Below are 15,685 nucleotides of genomic sequence, written 5' to 3'. Positions count from 1 at the left end.
GATACCGTCTGGGACCCGTCTGATGACCAGCCCCGGATACCGTCTGGGACCCGTCTGATGACCAGCCCCGGATACCGTCTGGGACCCGTCTGATGACCAGCCCCGGATACCGTCTGGGACCCATCTGATGACCAGCCCTGGGGCCATTTAGTTCCCCAAAAGAGGACAGCATGCACCCTATGCAAGGCTCAGGGGAATGACGGTGTGGGGCAATGGGCTATGCACAGACAGCCCGGTCTCCAGTCAAGCTTAGGTCTTGAACCCCCGTGGGACCCAACGGGTGGTAATTTCCACCTACATGGGACAGAAGGCATTCGATCCTGTCTCCTGGACCCCTGGCTCCTGTCGAAGTTACCGCCCCCACAGCCCCGACAAGAGAAGCGTGTGGCTAGGAGTCAAGTAGACAATGTCCCAAGCTTCTGGCATTCTGGCTAGACTCCTCCACAGTTACCTAGCAACAGCAAGACAGCAGCCCACTAGAAGAGGGGCTTCTTGGCCCCTCCTCACTCTCTTTAAGCTTTCTCACTCTCTAGCCTTTCTTCTCTTCCTCTCTTCCCCTTTCTCTCCTCGTGGCCATGGCCGGCCTCTCCCTCTCTCTTTCTACCTTTTCTCTTTCCCCTGCCTTTCTACAATAAAGCTCTAAAACCATAGACTGTCTCTGATTGTGAAGGCCCGCTGTGCTTCAATGATGGCATAGGCTTTCTCCTAATGAGCTGTGTCTAACCTCCCGCCAGAAGGCCTTCCTACACTCCAGCCACGGACAGGACTAAGGACTCTCACATGCGTGGGAACCACCCAGTGCCCCACTTTCCCTCTGCCCTCTTCCCTTATCTCTGGGACCGAGTGCCACCCTGGGACCCCTAGTCTGTCCTCAGCTCCTCTGCCGTGTCCAGCGTGGGATGCCGGAGACTGAGAACCTAGTACCTAGGACTGCCCCTTGTCCACCCCCCTGCCCAGAGCACAGGAACTCTGGCGAGACGCGGGCACTCTCTCCTACTCCCCTCTTCCCCATAAACCCATGGTCCCGCAATGGCCCACTATGGAGGCCGGCGGCTGGGCAGGGCAGTGAGGCCCAGAGGGAGAGCACACCATTACCCTGCACAGAACTACTGTGAGGGGCACATGAGGGTACGCACCAAGGTCCTAGGTCGTGGAAAGATGAAAGAGCAAGACAAACCAAGGATGTTCCCATGACCAAGACAACCTGGGAAGGAGTGAGAGAAAGCCAACTGTGCAGGGGAAGGAAGGATGGGTAGGAAGTCCCACGGCAGACAGGGAGGCACAGATGGCTGGTACAGCGGCTGGCAGCCCTGAAGACGCTCACTGGCCTACAAATCTCAGGTCACAAGGCCCCTGCAAAGTTCACACTGCAGGGGAGATTAACTCCTAACCTCTTCTGTCTGTCTGTCTGTCTGGCCACAGTGTCCTTGTCACTAGGGCTTCCCAGGTGCCTGCCTGGCCCGAGCTGGAAAGCTGCACTCCTGTAAGCACCTGCTCTTCCCCCGCTATCTGCCTCCCAGGGGGCTGTGCCGAGCTTCTCCAGCCCATTCAGGTCCCAGCAGGTCAGCCAGGCTTGGGGACTCTGTGTCAAGCCTGGGATTGTTATGTGACCATGTGACAGGCAAGGCCAAGCCACAGACTGCATGCAAAAGGCAACGGGAAGCCACTGGTGGCTCTGGAACAGAAGGGCACAGCCTGAGCACTGCTAGAAAACCCTCCCAGGACGATGTTTTGAAGGAGGAACAAGGAAGAGAATGTAAGTCCTTCTAGGAGGAAGGTGTCGAGAGCAAATGGTTGGACCAGGGCTGCAAACTGGGAAGGCGAGGGGAGGGGCTGGGGCAGAGCTGTGGGAGAACTGGGCCATGGTGACAGAATGAGGTGGAAAGACCTTGGGAGAGCTCACAGCCTTCCCACTGAGCTGTGAAGACAGTGCCGGCAAGGCAGTGGGTCACTACAAGGACAGGCTGGGAAGGGAGCCGAGGAGGACCGAGTGTCACAGCTTAGGTGGGGACTGCACTGGGCTACTACTGGAGAAGTCCCGTCCTCTCGACCTACCATCGATCCGGCTGACGAGCTCTTCCAGCGCCTTCACCTTCTTCTGGATCCCTGGTTGTGCAAACGTGTAATTATCCTGCGAAGGACACAGAGCCCGGGGTGAGCAGTGTCCAAACCAGCCGCCTTTCACACCTAGATAGAGCTCATAGAGACAGGGTGCTCTGTCGTGACTGCTGGTGTGTGTGCGCGTGTGTGCACACCAGCATATGTTACCCAGGCCAGGGAGATTTCAGGTATCATTCCTCACAAACGTCTGTCTTGCTTCCTGAGACGGTCTCACTGAGAGCTCAAGATTAGGCTAGGCACTTCCCTCCCCAGGGCCATCTCTGCAATCCCTGAAGCATATTTAAAAGGATACCAGGGCTAGAGATATGGCTCAGTGGTCAGGAGGGCATACTCTCTTCCAGGGTGTGGTTCCTCGTGGCTCACAACTACCTGAGACTCCACATCCCGGTGATCCAATACTTCTAGCCTGCACAAACACCTGCACTCGTGTGCACAGACCACACACAGACACAGGATTACAAACAGCATAAATGGGCTGGAAAGTTGGCTCAATGGTTAAGAGCACTGGCTGCTCTTCCAGAGGACCCAGGTTCAATTCCCAGCTCCCACATGGCAGCTCACAACTCCAGTTCCAGGGGATTCAACACCTTCACACAGACTGATATATATGCAAATACCAAAGCACATAAAATAAAAATAAGTAAAATATTTAAATATATATATGTAAAATAAGCATATATTTTAAAAGTTCACCAATGCTGATGGCTAGGAACAGTGTTTGGAAACCGCAGCCTATGGTGAAAGGGCTGGAGAAGCCCTGCCCTGGGGTTGGCCCACAGGATCTGGGTACACAGTAGGGCACAGGGGCCTCTCTGATGACAGCTAGTGCTGCACAGTGATTTTCTCAGCCCCAGAGGGATGCTAGCCCACTGTCTAGTGAAGCTAATAGAAGAGGCAGAGGCGCGCTGATGGGGGGGTGGATGGGATGTGTCTGTGGGGTCTACACAGCAGGGCAGTGGGGAAGCAGAAGCCCGAGGCAGCGCTGGACCTGGCCAGCAGGCAGCTCACCTGTATCCCGTCCAGCAGCTTGCTCATGCACCAGAAGCTGTCGGCTTCAATGCTTCGCAGCATGTCCTGAGACAAGTTGGTCACGTCAAAGTTCTCCACGTCCTCTTCTGCAAAACAAAAGGTGAAGCCAATCCAGAGGCCTTGTCTAACACAGAGAGGGGCACAGAGCCCACTGCCTGCCACGGGGCTCTGCAGGTCCGAGGGAAGCGGGGGGCTTGACGTGCAGGGACAAGCCTGCCCTTCTGCTCAAGTGTGTCTCAGAATTTCCAGGGGTCCCATGACACCGACTGGGCCACTGCCCACTGCGACCCAGCCTACCCCACTCTCCCTTGGCATTTCTCATTAGATTTTTTTCTTTTTTTTAAGTGACCACCCAGGACTGCTGCTCAACAGGCTACCCCGCTCAACCCAGGAACAGTGTACAGAAACTCTTTGATTCTAGATGCTCAGTGAGCTGTCTACCACAGAGGGCAGAGACCACCTCAGCATAAGGACGGACTCCCTGAGTGCTGGCATCAGAGGGAAGGCGAGCCAAGCGTGTGGGTGCCTCCAGGACGCAATTCTACCGTGCTGGTATTTCCCACTGCTAGAGGATACACGCACACTCAATCGTGTGCTCGTGTGCGCGCGCGCGCGCGCGCACGCGCACACACACACACACACGGTTCTATCACCATCTTAGAGACTCTGTGAGACCATACATATATCCACAGCACACAGGATGCCAGCACTTACATAAGGTGTCCACTGAGCTTGAGCACAGGGTCACATTCTGAGAGAAACACTAACTTGAAAGTGTGTGTGTGTGTGTGCACACACACATGCGTGTATCTGGTGGGATCTGCAGAGGCCAAAAGAGGGTGTCAGATCCCCTGGTGGAGTTATGGGTGGTTATGATTGTGGGTACTGGGAACTAAACTCAGGTCCTCTAGAAGAGCAGGAAGCTGTCTTAACCACTGAGTCATCTCACCAGCCTAACTGTCTCCTAACTTCTCATGGAAATTCCAGGTAGTAGCAGGGATGAAAGGCTGCCTGGTCCAAGGTCCAAGCCGACAAGACAAGGAACCCAAAGGAGAAGACCATGGGCATCCCCTCTGTGATGCTTCTGTAACTAAGCCTTCTTGCCATAAAGAGGGGCCCAGTAAGATAGGCTCTGCCTGCCCACAAACGGAGCACCCACACGCCCATCTGAGGCCCTTTGGCTCTGCACACAAGCCAGCTTCTTTCCTTAGACCCATGGGCACTGTTTAGAAACAAATGTGTTCACTACATGCAGTCCCCTTCACATGCAGGGTGAGAGGGGCACAGACGGCTGACAACATACACTCAGAATCCCAACATTTAATAGTTCCTGGATTCCTGTTCTGCTTGAAGAATGGGATTTCTTTTTCAATCATATTTTATTTTAGCGCAAGCATGCGCGTGCACACATATGTGTTACCATAGCATGTATGTGGAAGTCAGCGGACAACTTGTGGGAGCGGGTTCTATCCTAACATGTAAATCCTTTTGGACTCAAATCCTCACTCGTACTTGGCAGCAGGCATCTTTACCCACTGGGCCATCTCACCTGCCCTAGAACTGTGTTTTGTTGTAGCTTATACGAACATCAAGGGCTATTTTGAGGCAGACAGAGACGGAGAGAGACAGAGGCTGGTGGAGACCAAGGAATACTGGGTCAGAAGAACGAGGCTGGGAAGGATAGACAGCCAGAGTTAATAGATATAAAATAATAACCTTCATGTCCCACGCACAGTAGGCACACAGGCTATTTTGGGTGAGGTTTATCAGGGATGATAAGCTTTTATAACAGCGCAGGAGGCATGGCAAAGCATACATAGAGCAAGGAGTGGTACTATTCCCAGCAGACTCTCAACTGCAGCCATGAAGTATTCATGCGTGCTTACTCGAATGGGGGCAGGAACAAAACACATCGTTGGCCCACTGTGCCTTTAATAAAGGGAGAATGAAAGATTTGTTTTTCTTTAAGTTTTGCTGTACTTTTAAAAATTGCCACCAAGAAGCATAATTTTTATAGCATTCCCCAAATGTGCATAGTTTCTGAAGGGGATCCACACTCACTGCAGCTGCCTTTTATCACCAAAAATGAACAAAGACTTTGTAAAACAATGGTAATCTTGCAGAAATGAAGAAGTCTGATACCACATAAAAATCCAATTGGGAGATCACATATAAAAACAATAACAACAACAAAAACAACAACTTCCAAGAAATATGATTTCTCTAACTTAAGAATTATGCCCGGGCTGGTGAGATGGCTCAGTGGGTAAGAGCACCCGACTGCTCTTCTGAAGGTCCGGAGTTCAAATCCCAGCAACCACATGGTGGCTCATAACCATCCGTAACAAGATCTGATGCCCTCTTCTGGAATGTTTGAAGACAGCTAGAGTGTTCTTACATATAATAAATAAATAAATATTAAAAAAAAAAAAAAAAAAAAGAATTATGCCCAAGCCAGGCGCGGTGGTGCACACCTTTAATCCCAGCACTCGGGAGGCAGAGGCAGGCGGATTTCTGAGCTCGAGGCCAGCCTGGTCTACAGAGTGAGTGCCAGGACAGCCAGAGCTACACAGAGAAACCCTGTCTCAGAGAAAAAAAACAAAAAAACAAAAAACGTATGCCATGGTTTTGGGGTGGCACTAAGTCAGGCCTAAGACTCCATTCAGAGACCTCTTTTTATGCCGGGTTACATTTCTGGGCTCTTCCCTGTAATGTACAAACTTCCAGCTCAGTCTTGCACAGGTGGCCTCCAGTACTCTCGGCTTCTCCAGGGGCATGCTCACAGCCTACCTGTGAAGCTCATAGCCACAAATATTGTCCTGTGGAACTGCTCCACGGCCTCAGCCCTGACAGAGCTCTTTCCTCACGAGAAGGCACTCCAATCCCACAGACATCTTTACTTATTTATTTATATATAATGTTTATATATTTAGATAATATATATATATATATATATTATATATATATATTTTTTTCGAGACAGGGTTTCTCTGTGTAGCCCTGGCTGTCCTGGAACTCATTTTGTAGACCAGGCTGGACTTGAACTCAGAAATCTGCCTGCCTCTGCCTCCCAAGTGCTGGGATTAAAGGTGTGTGCCACCATGCCCGGCTTATTTTTTATTTTTTTACATTTATTTTATTAAAATAATAATTTCTTTTCAAATTTATCTTTTTATTTAGATTTTATTTTATAGGTATGAGTGTTTTGCTTGTATGTATATATGTGCACCATGTGTGAGCCTGGAGCCCACAGTAGCCAGAAGGAAGGCACAGAATCCTTTAGAACATGAGTTATGGAGGACCAGGAGTCACTGTGTGGGTGTTGGGAACTGAACCTGGGTCCTCGGCAAGAGCAACAGTGCAGAGCAGAACTGCTCCCAATGGCTGAGCCGTCTCTCTAGCCTCATTTACCCTTATTTTATGGGCTCTTTGCCTGCATGTGTATCTCTGCACCATATGGATTCCCTGGGACTGTAGTTATAGACAGTTGTAACTGCCACGTGGAGGCTGAGAATTGATTCAGGGTCCTCGGAACAGGCAGCCCGTGTGTGCAACAGCTGCGCCATCTCTCCAGGGCACTGTCCTCATCTCTAGCTGGTGCGCATGTGTGGGGATGTGGACGCAGGGGGCAGAGAAGGTTCTCCTCTCCCCCCCTGCTGAGGTGGGGTCCCTCAGTCCTGCCTTGTCACACATCCCAGGTTGGATGGCCAGCAAGCTTCTGGGCGACCCTGCCTGCTTTCCCCACCCACAGGCGGCAAGCTGGGGTTACAGACGCCTGCTGCCACGCATGGCCTTTGGCGTGGGTCCTGCGTGTCAACCTGCTCAGCAGGAGCTTTCACCTGCCCAGTCATCTTGCCAGGCCAATACTTCTTTAAGGTGTAATAATTTTTGTTATTTTTACTATTAGTTTGTGATATTGCCCTCAAACCTACAATCCTCCTGCCTCTGCCTCCCAGGAGCTGAGATTACAGATGTGTGCCACTGTCTCCAGCCTTCTAACAAACTTTTTCAACCTGGGCACTTAGCATTCCAGAACACTAAGCAGGACCGGCAGCTCACTGAGCAGAGCAACCAAGACAAAGTGCTCCCGAAGACAGTGGGCAGAGCTGTCCTTCTGGACGCTAGGGCCTTGCGCTCAGGCAGAGCAGCATCTCCCGAAGGGCACACCCTGGAGCCAGGCTGCAGAGCTCAGTCCTGGCTGTGCCTCTCACTGGCTGTCCCTCTGTATGATCACCACCCTCTGCCCCTCAGCTCATCTGTTAACAGGCACTACTGTCAGGAGACTGTAAGGGTAATTAAATAGGAGAAATGCTAGTGACTGTCCTGACAGACCATGCATGCACCATGTAGCTCTGACCTGGGATTCTTTCTACATTATCATGTAAGGAACAGATACGCCCCTGTTTTGTTTGGGCCACGTCATTTGCTCTCTATTATTTGAAAACAGGTTGATTCTGCAGGGATAACCCTACCATGCCAAAGTATATACCTTAAAAGTCAAATTTCAAAGGTTTTTTTTTTTTCCATTTTATTTTAGTGTGTGCATGTGTGTGTGCATGTGTGTGTGTCTGTGTGCATGTGTTTGTCATAGTGCTCATGTGGAGATCAGAGGACCACTCATGGGAGTTAGTCCTCTCTTTACCATGTAGGTCCTGGAAGTTGAACTCGGGTCATAAGTCTTGGGGCAAGCTCCTTCACATAAGGGCTCATCTCTCCAGCCTGATTTCCAGTTTTCTGCCCCTACCTTTTGGTTATAAGTAAGAAAAATCACGTTTTACTCTGAGGAGTCAGGAGTCAGCGAGACGTTACACTGTATCACCTAGCAAACCATCAGCTGTGCCAGGATCAAATAATGTGATCTGACTACAGATAATGTGAACCCTATTTGGGAGCCTCAAGTTGGGAGCTGTGATTAGCCATGGACCCTTGGCATCTGCGATGGCAGGCTAGCTCACTGCACTTCCTGGGGGTGGGGGGAGTGGGATAGCTCACTGCACTTCCTGGGGGTTGGGGAGTGGGATAGCTTACTGCACTTCCTGGGGGTTGGGGAGTGGGATAGCTCACTGCACTTCCTGGTGGTTGGGGAGTGGGATAGCTCACTGCACTTCCTGGGGGTGGAGAGTGGGATAGCTCACCGCACTTCCTGGGGGTGGGGAGTGGGATAGCTCACCGCACTTCCTGGGGGTGGGGAGTGGGATAGCTCACCGAACTTCCTGGTGGTTGGGGAGTGGGATAGCTCACTGCACTTCCTGGGGGTGGGGAGTGGGATAGCTCACTGCACTTCCTGGGGGTGGGGAGTGGGATAGCTCACTGCACTTCCTGGGGGTGGGGAGTGGGATAGCTCACTACACTTCCTGGGGGTGGGGAGTGGGATAAGTTCACTGCACTTCCTGGGGCTATGGTATGCATAGCTTTCTCTGCCTGCTGAGAGGACAGAGCTCACACACTCCACAACTGAGCTGAGAACATGGGCAAAAAGCAGCAGAGAGGGAGGCGAGGGCTCTGAAGGGCTTCACTCAGCATAAACAATCTGTTCAGAAGCATCATTAACTGTCCACTTGAGGGAACCCCACACATAATTGAAGCTCAACAGGAAAGCATGCCAGCCCCTCTGTCCCAGGCGAGGGCCTCATTTTTGGTTGTCATGATGAGTGTGTGGCAGCCAGGGGACTGACTGCAGGGAGTGAGTTTAAGGGTTTTTATGGCTATTTTAAGAGGCAATGCATCCAAAGGGAGAAACCAAAAGGCTCTTTATGAAAACAAAACTGCTCACTGCTGATTAGTTGGTAAAATGCACTGGGGCGATGGCTCCAGTCAACAGCTGATTTCGTCAGAGCAATCAGTGGAACTCGAGCCTCAAACAGACTGGAAGCTCTGAGGAGAACTAGCTTTGCTCACGGCCCCAGGCATGTCCCAAGGGCCCTGTGAGGTCCCAGGGCAGTCCCAGCTTCTGTGATCTGACACTCCAAGCCATCAGTGACAGAAAGCCTCAGGGCTTCCCAGGGCCTCTCATGGTCATTCCCCTCCCCTTCCACCCCAAAATTAGACCCAGGAGAACCCACTGCATAAGCCGAGCATGGTGGCACACACCTATAGTCAGAGGCGGGTGAATCTCCACGAGTTCGAGGCCAGCCTCATGGTCTACAGTGCAAGTTCCAGAACAGCCAGGGCTACCTAAGTGAGACCCTGTCTCAAGAGGAAGGAAGGAAGGAAGGGAGGAAGGGAGGGAGGGAGGGAAGGAGGGAAGGAAGGAGGGAGGGACCCCTGCCTAGTATTTCCTGATCACAGAGGTACCCTGGGGTTGTGGAGGTGTCACACAAGGTATAGCTCTTGCCATGCAAGCCTGAGTGCTTAAGTTTGGATCCCAGCAGACATATGAAAGTGAGACCCTCTACAGCGAGCATCTCTAATCCCAGCACTGGCTGGTGGAGACCAGGATTTCTGAAGCCCACTGCTTGGCCAGCCTAGCTGAATTGTTGAGCGTTAGGTCCAGTAAGAGATTCTGTCTCAAAAACAAAACAAAACAACCCCGACCTAACTCCTCCCCAAAAAGTCAGAAGCCACTGAAGTCAGCCAACGCCAACACCTGCGCTCCTCGAATATATGCACCAACACCAGCACACATGCACACATACTATACATACATGCACGCATACTGTAACACACGTACATATACTATACATAAACTAAGAAAAAATAAAGGACCATGTATTTAAAGAAATAAGAAGACAGTTTTGTTTTGAGACCGAATCTCACTATGTTGCTCAAGTTGGCTTTGACCTCCTGAATTCAAATAATCCTCCTGCCTCAACCCTTCGAGGAATGAAGACTATATGGCTTTCTGTGCCCAATTCCAGGTGGTTGGAAGCCATATAAACACTACTGGAGTTAGTCGCCTGACATTCTATGCCAGACTTGGTGACAACGGACAAGACTGTGAGAACACAAACCTTCGGCACGTGAAGCAGAGGTGGAGGGACCACATGGCTACAGCCAGGAAGCCAGAGCCTGACAGAGCAAGGCAGGCACAGAAAGGCAGGCTCCCCCGGGGAACCTTCCTGCTGGCACGGTCCTCACACTGGACCTGTCAATCACAGTGCTCACTCTTAGCTCAGAGAGACGCAAGGCCTGGCTCTGGGGTGTGGGGTAGGTAGCTCAGGCATATAGGAATAACGACTGCCTGGTTACGATGAAATGTAGAAACCTGTACCTGCGCTGGAGAGATGGCTCGGCGGTTGAGAGCACTGGCTGCTCTTGCAGAGGACTTGAATTTGGTATCTAGCACCAACATGAAATGGCTCCCAACTGCCTGCAACCCCAGCCCCAGATCAAATGCCATTTTCTGGCCTCCATGGGGACCTACATGCACATGGCATGTATATAGCACACATGCACACACATACACATGCGCACACACAGACACACACTTACATGTACATGGCATGTATATAGCACACATGCACACACATACACGTACGTACACACACACACACACACACACACATCCTAGTACTGAGGTACTGGAGAGATGACTCAGTGGCTAAGGGTGTGTCTTAGTCAGGGTTTCTATTCCTGCACAAACATCATGACCAAGAAGCAAGTTGGGGAGGAAAGGGTTTATTCAGCTTACATTTCCATACTGTTGTTGATCACCAAGGGATGCAGGACTGGAACTCAAGCAGGTCAGGAAGCAGGAGCTGATGCAAAAGCCATGGAGGGATGTTCTTTACTGGCTTGCTTCCCCTGGCTTGCTCAGCCTGCTCTCTTATAGAATCCAAGACTACCAGCCCAGAGATGGTTCCACCCACAAGGGGCCTCTCCCTCTTGATCACTAATTGAGGAAATGCCCCACAGCTGGATCTCTGGATCGCTGCTCTTACAGAGCATATCACACCAGGCAGCTCACAACTGTCTGTAACTCCGGCTCTAGGGGATCCACCCCTCTAGGATCCACAGGTAACTAGGTAACTATACTCATGTGCACACAAACACTGAGAAACACACACACACACACACACACACACACACACACGCACATATATATATATATATATGCAACCCTCGGGTTTTCTTTACTACCCTGAGGTTCTATTGCCACTGCTTAGCAAAGATCACTATGAGGTCACTATGAGGTCAGCATTTGTGCACTGGATGGAGAACCCTTGATTATGGGGTTCAGGGTAACATAACCTCCTAAGGCTTTCTTTCTTTTTTTTTAATTTTTAATTTTTATTTTTTTGGTTTGGTTTTTCAAGGTTTCACTGTGTAGCCCTGGCTGTCCTGGAACTCACTTTGTAGCCCAGGCTGGCCTCCAAGTTCCATCTGCATGCACTGCCACTGCCTGGCCTTTCTAAGGCTTTGTAAAGGTTGCCACGGGGACAGGTCTGACACATCCTGACTTGACAAGCCACACCTGCCGCAGGGGTGCTCACCTCCTTCCTGTCAGGAATTCCAGCAGTGGGGCTCTTCAGGGAGCATTCAGGGAGCTATCTTTACACCCAGCGGGTGATGGGTGATGGGAGGACCTCACACGCTCCCTGCCCGCCTGTCACACCTGAGGCTGCCACTTCCAGGAGGCAGCTTAAAGGACAAGCTAGGTCAGACTCTGAGGTAGCAGTGAAGGCCCTGGCCTGCTTGCACCTGCAGCTGTCCTGCACACCCCTCTCTAAGCTCTCCTGACAGGGATGAGGTGGCTCAGGAGGGTGTGGTCACACTGCTTCCGAACATCTCCAGGCCAAGCATCTTGAGTCGCATACTGAGGCTGCATGTTCTTCCAGGGTGTTTAGAAGCCATCTCGAGAAGAGTGGGGTAAAATCCAGGAGACCATGGAAGCTGTCTTAACACTGGAGAAGAACCCAGGCCCTCTCAGATCTTCATCCACTGTGCTCTGCCCAAACCAACCCTCATCTCCTCTTTTATTTTTTATTTTTCCCCCGAGACAGGATTTCTCTGTGTATCCCTAGCTGTCCTGCCTGGAACCCACTCTGTAGACCAGGCTGGCCTCGAACTCAGAAATCCGCCTGCCTCTGCCTCCTGAGTGCTGGGATTAAAGGCGTGCGCCACCACTACCTGGCTCCTCATCTCCTCTTAAAGCACTTCCTGGATGAGGTGAAAGCTCATAGAAGTGGGCCACCATCTGACCACGCTCACCTGACCACGCCCACCCGACCAAGGTGGGGGGCCACCTCCTCCAGCAACCCACTCTGAAGCTTCCTCCCTGCTTTGCTCTGTCCCAGCTGCCTCAGGACCTACCTCTCAAGGTGGTCCCTGGAGCCCCTTCCAAGACCAAGTAAAATGAAGCTTATTTGTTTTTGTTTTTCAAGATAGGGTTTCTCTGTGTATAGCCCTGGCTATCCTGGACTTGTTTTGTAGACCAGGCTGGCCTGGAACTCAGAGATTTGCCTGACTCTACCTTCCAAGCGCTGGGTCTAAAGGCATGTGCCATCACATCCCACAAAAATAAACTTTTCAAAACAGCAAACAAACAAACAAAAACTCAGTATAGATAGGGGACAGAGTGGGGACCCAAAAGGAACATGAGGGCTCCTGGAGTGCTGGTGATGCTCTGAGTACCCCTGTGGGTGCTGAGTACGTAGGGCCTGGGTGCCAGGCGGATGCATCCACGTGCGGAAAAGAACTCAATAAAGCTCGCACTTAAAGACACAAACAAGAGGGCCGGCGAGATGGCTCAGCCTAGAGACGCACTTGACGTTGTGTGTTGGCCTGGGGAGCTGAGCTTGATCCCCACAACACTTGTAAAGGGTCAGAGAAAACCCTACTCCATTTAGCCTCTGTCTCTGTCTCTCTCTCAAGCACTCACTAAAAACAACAAAACAAAAGAGGAGCTTGAACTGGTATTGTGAGGCAACATGGAGCCTGCCACTGCTGTGGAGGCCCCTAGTTCCATCTCCGGTCTCCACCAGCCAGCCAGGGTGGGGCAGTCAGAGAGGAACTGGTGATGCTTCCTCTCAGAACAGGCCACCGGAGAGGGAGCATCGGCCTTGTGGGCAGGGTGGGGTTGGTGTGGGACGATGGGAGTGGGGTGGGAAAAGCAGCATCCACGGCACTGAGGATGTGGAGCCAGCACCCCGATTCTCATTCCTCAGCACTCTGCTCAGAACCTCCCCACTGCTCTATTCAAAACCCACTTCTTGCCCGGCATGGCGCTGCATGCCTGTAGCCTCAGCATTTGGCTGAGGGTCCAGGGAAGTGGACCTTTGAGTTCTGGGCCAGCCTTGTCTATACAGTGAGTTCCAGGATGGCCAAAGTACACAGTGAGACCCTGTCTCAAAAAAAGATTTAACAAACACACAACAACAAAGTCCTGCTTCTTGCACCAGTGAGACGGCAGGCCAACAGGTCAAGGTGCTGGATGCCAAGTCTGAGGCCCCGAGGTCAATCCCTGGCACACGGAGGGAGACAGCCAACTGTCAGGAGCTGTCCTCTGCTTGTTACATGTGCACGAGCCCTACCATCCAGAGCCGGGCACAGCCAGTCCAGCCTTTCTCGCTTGCTCTCAGAGGCTCAGGGTGGCACTGTCAGAAGGTGGCAATGCCTTTACTTGAGGGAGTGCATGCTTCTCCACAGAAAGAGCTACTGCGATCAAGCTGGGCACCTCCTGAGGGCCACAGCATCACTTTCCGCCGTGGCACCAGGAGACCCTGTAGCAAGGCAGACCTTGCCTGCACGGAGCTCTTCATGGAGACAATGGTGTCCCGCAGTCTGGACTCAGGAGCCATCAGAACAAAATAACTTTACTCACAAAGCACCCAGCCATCTGTCCTCTGAATGTACCCGGCCGTGAGTTTTCTGTCATCACAACGCAAAACAGACTATGCCAATACTTCACAAAAACTAATATGTACTTTCCCACCCCTTTCAATTTAGCATCTGTTCCTCCCAACCATATACATAAATACATATGGTTTTTTCCCAACCGAGGCCAGTTTTATTAGCATCTAAGAGAAGAAACCAGAGAGGCAGGCTACACGTCCCCGGGAGCTTCCAGGAGAAAGGAGATGAAAAGGAGAGATGTTCTGTTTGTGGTGGACTCTGACAAGCAGCCATGTGGCAAATGGAGAAGGGCTTCAGGGAAGGACTGGAGAAACCCACCCACCAGGCTTTCAAAAGCTACGAGGACGGCTTTTCTGAGGGTATAATGTCCACAGCAAACTGCACTGACACACACAGCTCTGATATTCGTCCCCACATCTGTGATTAACAACAGAACAGCTGGGGTGGTGAGGAAGCGGGGGGGGGGGGGCATGTCCTCCTCACCCACTCCCGGGTCAGGAGAGCGCCCTCACCTGCTCCCAGGTGGCCAGCACAAATCGCCTGGGCCCTGACCTCCAGGGCTGCAGAGAGACTGCACTTTGGGCTCCGTGTAAATGTAATCCTACGACCAGAGCTTTCCCTGTGGCTGGCACATGGTTGCCTGCACGGGTACGTCTCCTCCTACGGCGGTATCAACAGCTGTAGGGCTAGTGCAGTTGCTTCCAGCTTTGATCTGTGGATACTCTTGTTCTGTCTTGTTGGGGTCGTAAGTTTTAAATGTCTGAGAGTGGAAGGCGGGATGTTTTGCCTGCTTTTCCCAAGGTCCCCTCCCCAGTCTCTCAGCTTGACTTCAGAGATGACCTGACACTGGGCACAACATCAGAAGTGGGGTGCACTGCTCCCCAGTGGCCACGCCCGGCATAGTCCCACGAGCTTCCAAGCATCCTGTGCCCAAACCATGGGATAGGGGATCTCATTTTTGTACAAAGGAGGGAGAACCTTCAGATTGTCTCTGGCCTGCAAACATGAGAGGCTGCTAGAGGACAGAGGGAAACACCGGCAAGTGATGCTGGAGAAAGGAATTCAGCTAAGGGGCGGCTAAATCCCAGGAGGACTCCATGGGACATGGGACGGTATGCCTGGGGCTTAGGGAGGGCTTCCAAGAGAAAGGTTTCTCAGGATGGAGTTACTCAGGGGATGAGAGATAGGGGCACAGTAAGGCTTTAGGTTTACAATGTCATCCCAGGAGCCCCGAGATAAAAGGGTACCTGCCACCAAGCATGACGATCTGAATTTGATTCTTGGAACCCACCTGGTGCAAAGAGATAATTGACTCTTGCAAGCTGTCCTCTGCCCCATACACACACACACACACACACACACACACAAATGCACAGATACATGCACACATACATCCAATACAAGCATGCATACATATATACATTCATGTGTGCAAACACATGCACACATGTACACACAAATAAATATTAAATGTTTTATTTTAATTATTGAATTATTACTTATTTTAATAAAATATAATTTAAATAAATTATTAAATTCTAATATTTTATTTAAAATGTTAAAAATTTAAACTGCTGAGATGAGGGACTTAGAGATGGTCTTCCGGAGGCCCTGAGTTCAAATCCCAGCAACCACATGGTGGCTCACAACCATCTGTAATGGGATCATACGCTCTCTTCTGGTGTGTCTAAAGACAGCTAAGATATATATATATATATATATATATATATATATATATATA

General features: G+C 51.2%; 1 protein-coding gene across 2 annotated transcripts in view; it reads right to left on the bottom strand.

The window, feature by feature from the left end:
* The window catches only part of Tbc1d22b (TBC1 domain family member 22B), a 58,496-nt gene that overhangs the window by 8,944 nt on the left and 33,867 nt on the right, over positions 1–15,685 (bottom strand). For both annotated transcript variants that reach the window (XM_021221065.2, XM_029533082.1), the window contains 2 exons: positions 3,130–3,236; positions 2,056–2,131 (listed from right to left, as the gene is read on the bottom strand). In XM_021221065.2, the coding sequence (XP_021076724.1) occupies positions 2,056–2,131; positions 3,130–3,236 (183 nt within the window). The remainder of the gene's footprint in view (positions 1–2,055; positions 2,132–3,129; positions 3,237–15,685) is intronic.

This window comes from Mus pahari, chromosome 21, assembly GCF_900095145.1.
Source record: "Mus pahari chromosome 21, PAHARI_EIJ_v1.1, whole genome shotgun sequence".
Lineage (NCBI taxonomy): Eukaryota > Metazoa > Chordata > Mammalia > Rodentia > Muridae > Mus > Mus pahari.
The sequence above is the reverse complement of the archived record's forward strand: the minus strand, read 5'-3'. Positions and strand labels throughout refer to the sequence as shown.